The sequence below is a fragment of the Urtica dioica genome, chromosome 7, assembly GCF_054948205.1.
Source record: "Urtica dioica subsp. dioica isolate 48M chromosome 7, U.dioica_male_clone48M_v1_H2, whole genome shotgun sequence".
Lineage (NCBI taxonomy): Eukaryota > Viridiplantae > Streptophyta > Magnoliopsida > Rosales > Urticaceae > Urtica > Urtica dioica.
The window spans coordinates 48877870-48893470 of NC_142762.1; the positions used below are offsets into that span (position 1 = coordinate 48877870).

General features: G+C 34.9%; 2 protein-coding genes across 4 annotated transcripts; both read right to left on the reverse strand.

Moving 5' to 3' along the window:
* Window positions 1-5530: 5530 nt before the first annotated feature.
* On the reverse strand, window positions 5531-7294 carry LOC149392585 (putative serine/threonine-protein kinase PIX13). The gene is made up of 5 exons (XM_089618860.1): window positions 6817-7294; window positions 6595-6730; window positions 6367-6503; window positions 6171-6294; window positions 5531-6092 (listed from the first exon to the last, which is right to left on the reverse strand). Exons 1-5 carry the CDS (start codon window positions 7132-7134, stop codon window positions 5677-5679), a joined length of 1131 nt encoding a protein of 376 aa, XP_089474986.1. The 5' UTR covers window positions 7135-7294; the 3' UTR covers window positions 5531-5676.
* Window positions 7295-11863: 4569 nt separating this feature from the next.
* On the reverse strand, window positions 11864-14749 carry LOC149392586 (putative serine/threonine-protein kinase PBL21). 3 transcript variants are annotated; one of them, XM_089619048.1, is made up of 7 exons: window positions 14319-14748; window positions 14166-14201; window positions 13786-13952; window positions 13362-13551; window positions 12892-13283; window positions 12507-12798; window positions 11864-12423 (listed from the first exon to the last, which is right to left on the reverse strand). In XM_089619048.1, the coding sequence occupies exons 1-6, from the start codon at window positions 14386-14388 to the stop codon at window positions 12517-12519; spliced, it is 1137 nt and encodes a 378-aa protein (XP_089475174.1). In that variant the 5' UTR covers window positions 14389-14748; the 3' UTR covers window positions 11864-12423; window positions 12507-12516. The 3 variants fall into 3 exon arrangements, with proteins under 3 accessions (XP_089475174.1, XP_089475173.1, XP_089475172.1); XM_089619047.1 differs by having other exon boundaries at window positions 11864-12420; window positions 12892-13551; window positions 14319-14749; XM_089619046.1 differs by having other exon boundaries at window positions 12892-13551; window positions 14319-14749.
* Between the last annotated feature and the right edge of the window lie 852 nt (window positions 14750-15601).

Below are 15601 nucleotides of genomic sequence, written 5' to 3' on the forward strand. Positions count from 1 at the left end.
AAAACACGTGTCAACGCTCATGAGAGAAAATTAGAGAGCTTTCACATAAAGAGAGAGATTTAAAGATACACGAAATATATGCATGGCATGAAAGTGAATTTGTCTCAATATATATAAAATAAAAACAATGTAAGAGAAGAGTCCAGTCATGATATCCTTCTCGGGCCATCATTGTAACGCTTGCCAAAACATATGATTCACATATATATCAACTTGCTTTTTGTTAATTTATACTTCGGTGAGAATACAATCTCAAACTCTTTTTGAAGCCGTATGGTCACAATCCCACTAAAGTCTCTAGCTAGATATATTCAGACGAAGATGAGGTTTTGTGCTCATTCAAAATCGATATCACTTTTCAAGATGATAGTAATAATAGACTAAAAAGGTCAATGCTTTCAAACCAAGGAAGCTTTAGACATATCATTGTTTGCGTGACAGTTTGGGTGTGAAACAGCAGAAGTGAATGTAACAACATTGTAGGCAAATAACGTGAGAGATATATCAAATAAATCCAAAAGGTATGCTTGTCATTTCTTTTGTCGAATATTCAATCAGTCCAGCCCCATCTATTTTCATACTAGCCATGTGTTGTTTTGTCTTCATTGTACATGCATTCACAAACAAAAATGAACAAATCCTAAAAACCAGGTCGGTTAGAAATAATTGATTTTCTTTATCAAAAAATATACATGAAAAAATACAGTAGTAATAAACGTGTGTAAGAGATTAAAAAAAAAAAAAAAAAAAAAAAAAAAAGCTCTGAATGCGTTCAATACACTCAAAAACACACAAAAAACCAAACAGAAGACAAAAAAAAAGATAGATAAAAATAAATAAATAAAAAGACGAAGAGAAGGGAATCAAGACCAGTGAATACAAAGAGAAGATAAAGACAAGGAATAAAGACTACCAACGACGAAAAATAAGATATCACCAATCCGAATGACTCTCAAGAAGAAACAAGCCTTCGTCACTCTTTCGGGACCCAAAGAAACTTGACTCCGATAACAAAAGATCGAGACACGTCGCAAGTTCATACATCGACACATGTTCCGTGAATGTTATCAGAAAAATGCATTAAATTATTGTTCAATTATTTACCTATATTCTAACCAAATGTATCCGTTTGATATATCAAATAAAACAACTATAGAAGCAGCAAAAACAACAACCACAAAAATATATTCAAACTTATTTGTTACGTGAAAATAAAGAAGAAAATTGTTTAAATAACTCAGTGATTATCATCTATTAAAATTATAGATTGATTATTTAAATATTAAAAATATAGTTTAAGTTACATCTAAATCTCCTATGACATAATAACTCGTACATACTTGTTATCTTAATTTAATCTATTTTTTAATTATAAAATAATACAAATAAAATCAACATGTTAAAGCTTAAAAAACATAGACATTCATCGCCTAAAGCGTATCTGAAAGAAATTTGCATCTATAAAAATATTATTTCGGAATATATAGTATGTGTGGTGGCATATAAAGATGTTGTTCTTTGATAAAGGAGTACGATAATGTATTAAAAAAAAAAGTATATGCATAGAATTAAAGATTTAATACAAAGGCTATTCTATATAAATTTGAAGACGAAAAAGAGACATTTAGATTATAAAATTATAATGAATATGTGGTAGCTAGTATAATTTAGTTGATAAATTTACATTACTTTTAAAGTGAAAGTTGGGTTCAATCTTCATCCTCACCGACGACAAAACTACTCTTAGGAACAAAAAAATTATAATGAATCCCGGCCGCCGGTTTACCATGGATCGATGATCGGCCGTGTTTGGCTAATTTAGCGTATTCTCAAGACAAATCAGACACCGTAGCATAAAAGAAACTAATAATAATTATGATCTAAAATAATTAGTGTATAATATACCGGTTAAAAAATTAGTTACATTTACACAAGTGGGAGTAATGATGAAGTGGGTCTCATTTGACGTTTAATTCATTAATTAAATACATGTCACCTCACTCACCAATATTGCCAACAAACCACTGACACTCCTCTCCCCCACTAACTATATATATTTGTAAAAAAGAACAATATATAGATAAATTTATCATATGTCTATTGTCTATACATAAAATTATATTTTAGGAGATTTTATAGAGTGGAAAATTGGAGAAAAAGAGTGTATGTAAAACAAATATTAGAAGAAACTTTTGACGGAAAGAGGCAGATGGTAAAGGGATTGGAACTAAAAAAAAAAAAAAAAAAAAAGAGGGGAAAAAAAAAACACTTGTTGTCATAATTGGGAGTCATTTGGAGGTATGATGAGTTATCGGCGACACGCCTCGATCATGTAGAGATTCGCACATGTTACATTTGTGTTACACAAATAAAAAAATTGGCTATTTTATGTATTATTCTCTGCCTCTTTTTATTTATCATCTCCTTTTCCTCTCTCACCGTTATAAAGTCAAAAGCGCTCAATTGCCAGATGGGTTATCGTACGTAAAATTCTCTTTGGCTCCCCTTTATCTGCTTATTATGCAAGTTGACCATCGTCAACCACTACGAATGCTTCTAGATTATAGCCTTCAAATGTGACTAATACGATAAGATCCAAAACTTAGGCGTGGTTTGTTACACATTACCTCATCGACAGAACACTTCACATAATTATAAAATACACAACACAATTGAGCTGTGCAAGCTGTAAAGAAAACTAACACTATCTTTGGTACGGTAAAACAAAAGAGTAAGACGGGGCAAAATATTAAATGAAAGTTGTAATATAAATTAAATGTAAGGTAGCTTGATAAAAAAAAATATTTATTAGAAGAAGCAGAAAATAAAATAAAAAAATAAATAAAGATATGGCATGCCGTTTTCTATCCTTAAGGTTTCTACTGTTGGAGAACTACTTAGGGTCCCAAGGCTGGAAAAGTAAACTCATCACACATGCACATTGAGATTAAAGAGAGCTAAAACCAGCTTGCGAACACCTCTCGACTATTTTAATATGTAGATATGGAGTTAGAATCTGACTATTTTAGTATGTAGATATGGAGTTAGAATTTGCAAGGATTTGCTTTAACCGTTAGAGATTTAGACAGATCTATTATTAGTAGTTGTGATGTTTTTTATCAAAATCAACTATCAGTAGATCAAATGTGAAACTCCCATTTTACCCTTTTCATTTATTTTTATTGGGAAAATATCAACGACATCCCTTCAGTTCAATCGAAATGCGCGATTTATACCCTCAGTTTTTAAAAATATCAGACATATTCTTTCGATTTAATATAAAGGACATATATATCCCCTAAAAATATGTTATATTTCAAATACCACCATTTTCGTTTATTTTTTTACAAAAAAATAATTTGAATTCTTCAAAATACCCTTAATAGAATAAATATTTATTTACTATTTTATTAAAAAAAATTAAAACTTCTCTTATAAATAAAAATTCTTAACTTTTTATAAAGAAAGTTTTTAATTCAATTTTTTTATATATAAAATAGAAAATAAAAAATTATTTCATTAGAGGTATTTTGGATAATTCAATTTTTTTTTGTAAAAAAAATAAACGAAAAGGGTGGTATTTGAAATATAACATATTTTTATGGGAGATATATGTCATTTATATTAAACTGAAAGTATACGTCTGATATTTCTAAAAACTGATGGTATAAACGCGCATTTCGATTAAACTAAAGGGATGCCGTTGATATTTTACCATTTTTATTTTATTCTTTTCTCTTGGGTCTCATCATCTCTATTTTTACTCTTTCCTCTACTCGTGATAGTATGCTCTTAAAAAAAACAACGGAGCTCAATTGGCGAATTACAGCTTCTCCACGGAAAATTAGTTCTTCGCCGCGGTGGTCGACGGCGAGGGCGAGTTGAAGTACGAAGACATCGTCGAGTCCAGCGGCGAACTCGCCGTCCCACTTTCTGAGCCAGTCGGCGTCACCGTGAGTGAACTTCTTCTTCCTCTCCGCCACGGTGTACTTATTGCACTACACCAAAACTCGTGTTATTATTATTGGGTGGCTGCATCGCCACATCGACCATTGTTGTTGTTGTCTCCATCCAACGAGGGTTTTGGCGATGGCTTCTCTTTTGTTGAGAATTGAGGATTATGGTTTCGTTTGGTTATGGTGAATAAGAAAGGTTTAACTTCCTTTTTTATTTATATTTATTTTTTAATAAATCTGTTGTGAGAGAAATTTGCGAGCGTGGAATTTAAATTCAAGTTTGGGAATATAAGTGGCGTTGAAAATAGCGTCGACGGCAATATTCTCGTCCCTGGGGCGTCGGAGATCAATGTTGCTGGAAGCTTTTTGGGCTCATGTCGACATGACAGGCGTTGCTTTGGTCCAAACGCTTTTCCGCCGCGAAATTTCATTTCCATAGGAAGAATCAGAGGTCTCTATTCAGAAAAATGGAGGTATTTCTCGCCTTATTTGAGTCTCTAAGTGATACAAGACCGACCTTGCCATGGACGGCGGTGCTTTTCCTTAAAGAGCTTTACTTGTTGTTGTTTCAGCCTCGAATTCTTCTCGACTATTGCTCGCAGTCTAGCAAGCTCTGGCTTTTGCTGTAGAACCATTCTATTTCGGGCCATTTTCATGACCTGAACCATGACAAACTATAAACATGTATCAACGAAGAGAGTTCTTGATGGATAAGAGAGTATAATTGTATGTCTATTATAATTTTACAACTTTATGTAAATATAGACATAAATGCCTATAATTATCGAAATTGTAGACGTGTCTACAATTTTATAATTGTAGATAAGTACGTCTACAATTTCTCATTAAAGTCAATTGACTTGTAGTTCTCATTAATGTCACTTACATGTTGGGACATGGCTTAAAAATGTGGGGTCCGATCAATTAAATTGGAAACGGATCGAATACGCGACAAAAGTCATAGGGGTGTTTTGGTTTTTCAGTCATCTTCATTCATTTTATGGGGTAATACAAAAAAAAAAAAAAAAAAAAAAAAAAAAAAAAAAAAAAACTTAGAATAAACTATATCAGGATTACCTTCAACTAAGATTATAATATAATTATTTAAATATTAAGGATATAGTCAAATTTATGTCTATATCTTACGTAATATACTACATACCCTTATTTTATAATGGAAAAATGGTACAAAATAGTCATTTGAAACTTATTGATTAAAAAAATAGCCAATGATTCAACTTTTCAGCAAAGTAACCAAATTTACGTTTTCAAAATTTTTTAAACAGACAAGATTATTTTTTTTTACAATTATTATAAGCAATTTATCACTTTCTTTGATAAATTAATCTTGGGTTAAAAAAATGCTCATATGTTTAATTTTAAAAAAAATAAATGAAATATATTTATAAAAATTTTCATACAATTTTCATAATTTTAAAATATGTGATAAGTGAGTATGAAGCACACTTATCATATAATCACGCCCAATTTTTTTGGCAAACACTTGTGTCATTTCTTGGTTCATAACCAGCAAAAGTATTTTCGTTCTTGAAAATCAAAATTAAAATAATATGGGACAAAGATTGCCTTTTTTTATTTAAATTTTGAATGAATGTATAGGGGTATGCTATATATGTATCAAACACATGGCATTGAGATTATAAATACAATGTGTGGGAAGAGGAGTATCTAAAACAAAACAATTACACAATACAATGTGTCAAATGGCAGAAGCAGGGTTATGAGAGTGAGAAGAAGAAGAGGTAGAAGGGGAATGGCGTTTTCCACGGTGGTTGTGGTTTGGGTCCCTGGTGGGTGTGGGTATGGACCGTATGGTATTGATCTCCTGCAGCGCCGCCAAGACGTGGTCCATGGAGGGCCTGTTTTTGGGGTCAGCCTCTACGCACTTGACGATGACGTCACCCATTTTGAGGGCCCCCTTGATGGGGTATTGTTGGGCCAGCTCAGGATCCATGATGGACCTCAGCTTCTTTTTGCTTCTCAGGCACGGCTTGGCCCAATCCACCAACGAGTTCTGCCCGCTCGGCCTGTTTGGGTCGTAGGCCCGCAACCCCGTCAATAGCTCCAGCAGCACCACCCCAAACCCAAACACGTCGCTTTTCAAGTACAAATGGCCTACCCAACCAAATGACCCGGTCAGACAGACCCAATAAAATAAAAACAGAGAATGGTAATTAATTAATTTGGTAGTACCGGTAGCGACGTATTCCGGAGCGGCGTAGCCGTAGGTGCCCATGATGCGCGTGGTGACGTGGGAGAAGCCGGTGGCTGGCCCAAACTTGGCCAGCCCGAAATCCGAGAGCTTGGCATTGAAGTCCTGAATTAATGATTAATTTAGTAATCATTAAAATTAGCATGAGAAATTGGAGATGGGTGAAATGGGAATTACGGAGTCGAGCAAGATGTTGGAGGTCTTGAAGTCGCGGTAGATGACGGAGTTCTCGGAGTTGTGCAGGAAGGATAAGCCTTTGGCGGCCCCGATGGCTATGTTGATCCTGATGTGCCACGAAAGCGGCTCTGCCCCTTCTGCATATATATATACACATATGATGATTAATGAGAGTTGGGATTGGAATAAAGAGAGAGAGAGAGAGAGTCGATTAATTGGTTGGTTTACTTCGGAAGAGGTGGTTTTCGAGGCTGCCTTTCTGCATGTATTCGTAGACGAGGAGGAAGATGTTGTCCTCCCAGCAGTACCCAAGCAGCTTCACCAGGTTCCCGTGGCTGAATTTCCCCAAAAACTGCACTTCCGCCTAAATCAATATTCATCATTCACAACAACTTATTAGTAATTAGCAGCATAGACATATATATATGGATATACAGTTATAATTAGTACCTGCCATTCCCTTAGGCCCTGCGAGCTGTCGGGGCTGGACTTCTTGACGGCGACGGCGAGCCCAGCCCCGACCTTGCAGGGCGCGTAGGAGTTGGGGTCGATCCAGCCCTTGAAGACGCCACCGAAGCCGCCCTCGCCCAGCATCGTGTCCGGCCTGAAATCCCGGGTGGCCCGCTTCAGATCCGACAGGCTGAACAGCTTCAACGCCCGTCTCTCCGATGATGGGCCCTCAAATATCTCAACTCTAATATTAGTGCTTATTCCATGCCTCTGTTTCTCCTCGTCGCCATTACCACGTCGTCCAAAACAATTTCCCATATCTTCCAATCACCACCTCTTGTCAACTAACATTTCACTAATTTCCTACACCAATGGAATGGTGTGTGGTGGACATAATTAATTCATGGGCTATATATTATATATCTTAAGCATACGCCTTGTTTCGGTCCGCGTCCAAACTTAATTTCCACGAAACAATAAGGAAATACACGCCCTTTGACCTTTTCGCCACCTTCAGTACTTCAATGTCCAATACAACATCTACGCTCTAAATAATACATAATATGGACACCGTGTATGTTTTGATTAGCACGTGCAGTGGAAAGTGTAAAACCAAACATTCATTTCATTCACACTCGCTTCTCTTCTATGATTATTGCATTTGCATGTCCTTCTCCCACACACCTACGCTTTTAAACTCGCGTTACCTACCCACATATCTTTATTAGGCTGCTACGCTAATATGAAAAAAATTGTCACCATTACATTATTATGTAAATATTTAAAAAAATAAAAAAAATACTTTTGTTCAGAAAAAAATTGATTCATGGCTACGTGCTTGACTGCGCTAGCTATATGTAAATATATACATTTTTATTTTACTTTTGTTAAGAAAAAAAAAAACTAGCTCTTTTTTCCAAGTAAAAATAAAAACTTCATAATACTATATCCCATGGTAAACTAAAGCAGTAGACTTTAAACCGGTCCACAACAAGAAATGAAAAATTATTAACCAACTAGCCATTGATTGATAACTTCGTAATAATTATGCGCGAAAGTAAAATTTACTCGAGTGCTGTTTCTTTATGACAAGTAAAGTACAGAAAAATAAAATAAAATAAAATCATCAAAATATAAAGTAGCCAAAACTCAGCTTTTAACTTCCGAAAAGTGGACCGCCCCCTCAAGGGAAACTCTGAGGCTTATGGTTGACTAACCTTTGGCATCTGAGGTTACAAACATTAAATGTATTATTTAGAAACATTAAATGAAAAGATCAAGGTGGAAAACTTATAGTAATTTTAGAAAAGATCAAGGTGGAAAAGTTATCCCCTCCATAACATATGAACTCATCAAATATAAGTAATCTGTCTTTTTTTCTTAAAGATTCTAATGTGGTGCATAATTTTTATAAAATATTGATAAACCTCTCAAATTAATACGTGTGGTACGAACATTAAATGTATTATTTAGAAAAATTCGATTGTTTTCATTTCAAAAAGTTAATTATAACTAAATAAGTCACATGAAACTTTCATATTGCATGTCAGTCCACGTTTGTTAAATAATTAAAAATAACCCATTTTTGATAACTTAATAAGTGAAGTCAATAATTTTGTATTGTGTATAATCTTATTAAATGAGTAATCTTAGTTATCTTCGGGGAAAAAAAAATCCTATATGATATTCAATAGGATTTGAATGAGAAGACAGCGGTTACAGGCGAAGCAGAAGGGGCAAAATCAGATTTCGATGGAGAAGTCGGCGTGAGCAAATGGGTTGAGCGCGGCAAAGAAGGTCTTGAGTCGGATGTCTATGTGTGATTATAAACTACTACAAACCACAATAAACGAACAAAAAAGACTAATATTAACTATTTTAAATAAATACGTGGCTACGAATTAAAGAGAAACAAATAATTTATTAACTAAATTACGTCAAATATTAACTAAATTATCTTTTAAAAAAAAAAGCAAAAAAAAATGTAATTTATTAACCAAATATCGATCAAAATGTTATTTCAGATACAAGAAAGCTGTATATCTATGGTATCCTACTTTAAGTTTAAAGTCGTAGAAATTAGAGTCTCTGAGTGACATAATCGTTACGCCAAAAGAATATACCGCCCACACTCTAGCCCGATCGTTTTAAAAAAAAATAGTGAAAGATGCCAAAGTCAAAAACAAAAATAACTGATATAGTAAACCATAGGATGGTGCATCGCAACCTCGTGGCTCATTCAAATAAAATTTAATTCCTCTTTGACATTATTCTCATTTATTTTTTCGGAAACTTTGACTTTGTTCTAAATTGCATTAAATATGAAGACTGAAGAGTGGCTTAACATTTGCTCGCTTTTTTATACCAACGTTTCTTTTGCGACTTGCGTCATATTACTAGGATTTCTTCAACAACAAAAAAATGTACGGGTGGTACCTAGGATAGTCTAGTGGTAATTTCACACCACTTCCTGTGTGGAGGTCGTGGGTTCAATCCTCACTGCAGCGAAGCTGCCTTAAAAAAAAAAAAAACTGTACGGTCCCCTTAAATAAGTAAAATACTAGTGGATGAACATGAGCATATATATATATATATGTTTCTTTTCCCATTCATGCAGGTTCTTGTATAACGCTTATGAAACATACGTAGCTTCCGGTTCCTCGTGTTTATACAGTAGTCACGTCACGTTGAAAGAAACATTCAAAAGTTTAATACGTAGGAACTGACCAATTTCAAATTTTAAAATTAATTATTCTGTAAACTTAATTCAGCGCTTTTTCAAAGAGGAAAATGGATCCATCGTTTTTTTTTTAGGATATATGCATGTATCTCTACATAATCTATCCGAGTTGACTTGTTCTATTTACCACTTTTTCAAATTTATAATTTTTTAAAAGTAATAAATTTCAAAAAGTGAAAAATTGAAATACTCAAGGTAGGATAAATATGTGCAAGTACATACATGTTTCAACGGTATATACACACGTACACATCCACATACACACGCAAAAATCGGTACATAAATTCAGAAATTTGGATTGACAAATCGCCTAGTGATACCATATGCTTGATACATCTGTCTGTCTGTACCATTCAGAATCCATATATTACACTTATTCGCGCGGTACCATTTATTGCCTTTCATCCTCTTTAACTTTTTGGTTTTTTGAAACATTTTCCTCTTTACTTTAATTCAATAGAGATGATATATAGTTATTACACAAGCAGTTCGCCTTTTTTTGGCCTTGAAAAGGATTTATGGTTGCAAAGATTAATGAGTCAACGTAGACTTTTTCCTTCCATTTTCCACATCATAAAATTCGATTCCCAATTGGGCTATCCCAATAATCATTTACAAGACTATGGTTGTTTGTCCATTCTTGGTAGTGTACCATCAAATAAGTTATTTTCCCGCTTCAAGGGTCGTTGAATTTGTTGCCAGACTGGCTGCATTTTTCTTTTTCATGACAATAAAAGAAAACTATCATTAACCATATGATGCGACAACTTAATTTTACAACAAAATATGCAAATTTGAAGGGGAAAAAAATCAAGTTTGATCCACGAATCCGAAGGACAATAATTAATTTCGTGGTATTGCCTGACGTGTCTTAATCAGAGGGGCCACTAATTTACTATTAATTTGCTGGCATTGTAGATATGTCAGCTGGCTGGTACGACCTAATTACTTTTAGACCATTAGTCACACAAAATCTAGAATAGACCATTTCCCACAAGGCCACAACGATTGGACATAATCATATATTTAGATTTTAGATGATGAAAAAGTCATTTTAAAATAAATCACACGGGAAAAAACAATGATTTGGGATTCCGGGTTCAGTGCAGGAAATTATTAAGTATATATAGTGGGGGTTTATACTTTATACTTTAATAGTTGCTAACAAAATGGGTCGTTGTTGGATGCGCGTTGAACGATTCCGGACTACTTCGCCAATGAGGGTAAAAAAATTGCGCTGAGCAAATGACCTTTACCGGAAGAGGATGGGAGGAGATTGGAGAGGCCTGGCAAGAACCACGTTGAGCTCATACGTAGCGAGTCGCGCCCGAGCAGTGGGGACCACATGGGTGGAGAAACGGCCAAATTAGTTTTCGAGAATAACAAATTCACGAGAGATTTGGTGTTAACTTAATATAGCTCATTGTGGGTCGAATAAGATTAATTACTTTTCTGTTTGGTCAATTCGCGCCGACCTTAGCCTTGAACCAGTTTCTCTACTTTGGAGATCCTCATCGACAACTGGTTCGATGTACTTGCTACTGCTGTACTTTATTTGTGGATAGTGTATTTTTGCAGTGTTGTGTAAATCTTTGGGGAAAGATTTGGTGAAAGCGAGAGTGTCTCTGATCTAAGGAGAGCTTAGATTGCTATCAACTGGAGAAATAAAAAAAGAAAGTGTTTGACAAGGAGTCCGCAAATCTAAATCATGTTCTTTTGATTATTGAGATAGCGGATTTTATTTACAATCGAACGCATCAGTTTAGGGATTGAGATAGTGAATTGCTTTCTGGTTGATTGTTTGTTGACTTATTTAATCGTGTTAAAATAACCAGTTGTTTAATAAATTATTTCATCCACTAATTGAATAATCATCTTAAAACACGTTTAGTAATTTCAGAAGAATTCCTTTAACATAGATCAAATATCAAGATTATAAATTATTTCGCAAATATTTTGTTAACATGGTATTTAAAGTTGATTTTAAATTTTAATAAGGGTCTTTTAGTTATATAACCATTTGACTTATAGAATTTTGTATAATAGTCATTTTTTTGTAAATTTTCTGTAAATAATCACTTCAACTTATTTATGACACTCAAAAAGACAAAAAAGAAAAACCCCAAATAAGCGGGAATATTTTTTAATATTTTTGTTTTTTTTAGTGCTATAAATAAGTTGAATTGGTTATTTACAAAAAAATTATAAAAAGTTAGCTATTTGAAAATTCTTACAATTCATGTGACGGTATTGATACTCTTGACTTATTTGGCTAATCTTTTGTTTTAATAATGGCAGAAAAGTAAGAAGAAGAAAAGATGCAGATTTTAGGCAAAGAACATGCTAGGAAATACAAGTGGCGTGTTGTCTGGTGAGAGATTCATCTATAACTCGCTTTTGCGGAACAATCAGCAATTATGTCGCCCACTACCAAAGTTTGTCCCAACCGTAAACAACAAACTTACGATTCAACTCTACTTTTTTTTTTCCCTTGGCTAAAAACATAAAACAAAATATACTGTTAACCCATCTATCGTTTTTTTCTGGTGTGTGTTCTGATAAGGACTGTTGTTTCCTAACAAATGACTAAAACAAAAAAAAAAAAAAAAAAAGAAACATCAACGGAGAAAAGGAATATCAATTTATTCCGTTTTATACGCAATATCAGCAGCCTTGTCTTTTTCCTAAGTGTCTAGAAACCAAAAGCAGTAGAGAAACGCAATGCAACAGTGAGAGCACATGATCATGACAATAAGCACATCTATCATTTATATATACACGAAAATTTTAGATAAAATACCCAATAATACTCTGGTTGAGAGACGGACCTATGAAATTTGATCTCTTTGGGCTTGGCTATACACCTGCTGCGATTACATAAGGCCAGAATTAAAAAAAGTTGGAAAGGGAATTCAAATTAAAAAAAAAAAAGTTATTGAGCAAGTGTTACCCGAGTCGAGTCAAACAGATTGAGAGGAGAATCTAGTGTTTGTGCGGCGAGGAAAGGCAGAGGGCGAGGGCGGTGGGTAGGTTGGGGGGTCGTCGAGTTTGTGGGACTGCGATGCCAAGTAGTCGAGAGCATACACTATGTCGTTTATCAGTGGCCGCACACTGGGCTGCTCTTGAAGGCACATCACTGTTATCGCAATCGCGTGATGCAAACTACGCACCGGGAACCGCCCCTCCATTTTCGGATCCACAACTTGCACAAACTTTCTCTTGTCCTTCAGCAACGCCCGAGACTGTCACCGTCACCAAAACCTCGTCAAATAATCACACACACACACACACACGTGTACTCTTCTTAACCAGCAAATCGAGAGAGTTCTAGTTACCCAGGTGACGAGGTTCTGTTCTCCGGGCTTCTTTGTCATGTCGATTGCCTTGCGCCCGGTGATGAGCTCCAAGAGAACGACGCCGAAGCTGTAGATGTCGGATTTGAGGGTCAACTTTCCGCTCATGGCGTACTCCGGCGCGCAGTAGCCGTACGTTCCCATCACCCGCGTCGACACGTGCGTGTTGTCACCCACGGGCCCCAGTTTCGCGAGCCCAAAGTCTGAAAGCTTTGGGTTAAAGTCTGCGTCGAGCAATATGTTTGCCGACTTCAAATCGCGATAGATCACGGGCGGGTTAGCTTTGCAGTGAAGGTACTCCAGACCTCTGGCTGCGCCCACAGCAATCTTTATCCGGGTTTCCCAACTCAGCGGCGGTTGATCCGCCTCCAGATCTGAGATACAGGATTTCCAAGCAATTATTAAAGTAGAGTAACGAGTTTGAGAGAATGTTTGTTGTGGTGATGATTTACCGAAGAGGTGATCTTCCAAGCTGCCCATGGGCATGTACTCGTAGACCAAGAGCCTCTGATCGCCGTCGGTGCAATAACCGGTCAAAGTGACCAAATTGGAGTGGTGAAGAAGGCTTAGCATTAGCACTTCCACTATGAACTCCTGAAACCCCTGAGCCCCGTCGTGATTCAGCTGCTTCACCGCAACAAGCTGCAGAACAAATTAAAAATCACTTCATAACTCAGTCTTCTAAAAGACTATTGTCTTTTCCATTATAGTAATTAAAAAGGCTAGTCTCTCATCTATAGATACAGAGTATCACAATGCTCTTCAAAGAATATAAAAACCACAAAGCACTTTTGTACCAACTTTTTCGGTGCGAATATATATATTACAACTACAAGGAAACACACTCAAATGCAACAAAAAAAAGACGTGACTTACTTCGCCGGAGTCGAGGCGACCTTTGAAGACCCTTCCGAAACCGCCTTCACCGAGCAAGTTGACTTCCTTAAAACCTCTCGTCGCCGCTGCCAATTCCCGGAACGTGAAGCTACGCGCCGCACTGTTCTTCGCCGGATTACCAACCTTTCCTTTTGCCTTTCCATTTCCTGCGCGCGCCAAAGATTAAAAATTAAGAATCATAAAAAAATAAAAATAAAAACTTATATTAATTTAAATTACGAATTTATTTCATCAAATTTTAAACCCAGAAACTCGAGAAGTAAAACACAAAAACCCGTCAATGAACGAAAATGACAACATCATTAATATAATGTTGTTATAAAATAAAAGGTAAACTTTTTGGGTGATAAAAAAAATACCAAAATCATAGGGATTCGTCTTCACTCTTCCACTACCTGCAAATCCGTGCATTGTTAGCGCATAAAAATAAGGAGTATCAGCCTCGTCCAGGAAAAGAAAATCCGTAATATGAAAACAATGTAATATGAGAAAAATAAAATAAAAATCAGTACCTGAAGATCTATCGACCTCGATCTTGCTTGCATCCTTGCGGCCAGGAGTGAAGCAAGAAAAACAGCTCATATTTATCTCAAATTCCCATTTACGAACAAATTTCAACAAAAGAACCAAACCCTAATCCCCAATTTCAACGCAGAAACCTCAAATTCTCTTCCTCTCAAATGCATCACACGATTTATACAATCGCACTCGATAAATATATTAAGTTTCACAATATAAACACTCACGAGACAAAATAAGCAAGTGAATTTTCTAAAAAAATCCAAAAGATCACAATCAAAATTAAAGAAATATAAACAAACGCGTCTAGAAAGAGCAGTGTGTATGTCTTAACGCTAAATTTAGAAAGAGAAAAAAAGAGTATCAATTTTTTAGAAATTCTGATTCAACGCCACAGTTCGCGGTGTAATGAGTCAATGACGCCTCATTTACTTTAGCTTTCGCTAGCTGGAAAAAAAAAATTATTAGAAAGTTATAAATGTGGGACCATATCATATTTCTATATTTATTTTTATAAGTTGTTTTAAATAAGATTGGATTGAGATTGGGTTGAGATCACGCTTCAATTAGGGGATCCAACATTGAATTTTTTTTTTTTTTTTTTTACTTTCTGGGCTTTAATGCTTGCTCTACTTGGGATCCTGGTTTTTATAAAAATAAAAAAAAAAATAAAAAAAGAAAAAAAAAGGAGCTTTACAATTAATCGAAATGAGCTAATACCACTTTTTTATTAAATTTCTATTTATTTTAAAAAAAAAAATTCAAAAATTTCCAATTATTTCTATAACAAAATTACATAAATTTCTAAAATATCACTGAAAAGTAATGATGACCCTGAAATTTTATTATATCTTGGTCTTGAAAATGCAGATAAAAAATCACCTCTCGTCGATGGACAATAATTTACCAATGGTAGACTCTGGCGGAATTTTACAGCACTAGATAGGACCTTTCAACCAACACAATCGGTCTATTTTTTAATCTCTCATCACCACAAATCCGTATGATTTGAAATCACTCAATTTCGAGTTCATATGAGGAAGGTATGGATTTTTGAAATTTTGATGAAAAAAAATAACTGTATGAGAGAAGAAAAAAAATAGTGACAAATTGTAGTCAGGGAAAAGAAAAACTGTTTTAAACGAATGGAAAAATAGAAAATTCAAATGGCTTATTCAAGTTCCACCTCACTTGTTTTGCTATTTTTTAAAATAAAACAATTTTTTTTTATAAAAAGTAAAAGATTTTTTTTAACAAAGAGAGTTTTATATTTTTT

Excerpts from the sequence above, each read along its gene's own strand:
- LOC149392585 (XM_089618860.1), bottom strand. The coding sequence starts at position 7,134 with ATGGGAAATTGTTTTGGACGACGTGGTAATGGCGACGAGGAGAAACAG. Across the intron at positions 6,731-6,816 it reads AGGGCCTAAGGGAATGGCAG|GCGGAAGTGCAGTTTTTGGG; the intron begins GTACTAATTATA and ends ATATTGATTTAG. Across the intron at positions 6,093-6,170 it reads TCCGGAATACGTCGCTACCG|GCCATTTGTACTTGAAAAGC; the intron begins GTACTACCAAAT and ends TTGGTTGGGTAG.
- LOC149392586 (XM_089619047.1), bottom strand. The coding sequence starts at position 14,388 with ATGAGCTGTTTTTCTTGCTTCACTCCTGGCCGCAAGGATGCAAGCAAG. Across the intron at positions 14,202-14,318 it reads CGAGGTCGATAGATCTTCAG|GTAGTGGAAGAGTGAAGACG; the intron begins GTACTGATTTTT and ends ACGGATTTGCAG. Across the intron at positions 12,799-12,891 it reads AACAGAACCTCGTCACCTGG|TCTCGGGCGTTGCTGAAGGA; the intron begins GTAACTAGAACT and ends TGACGGTGACAG.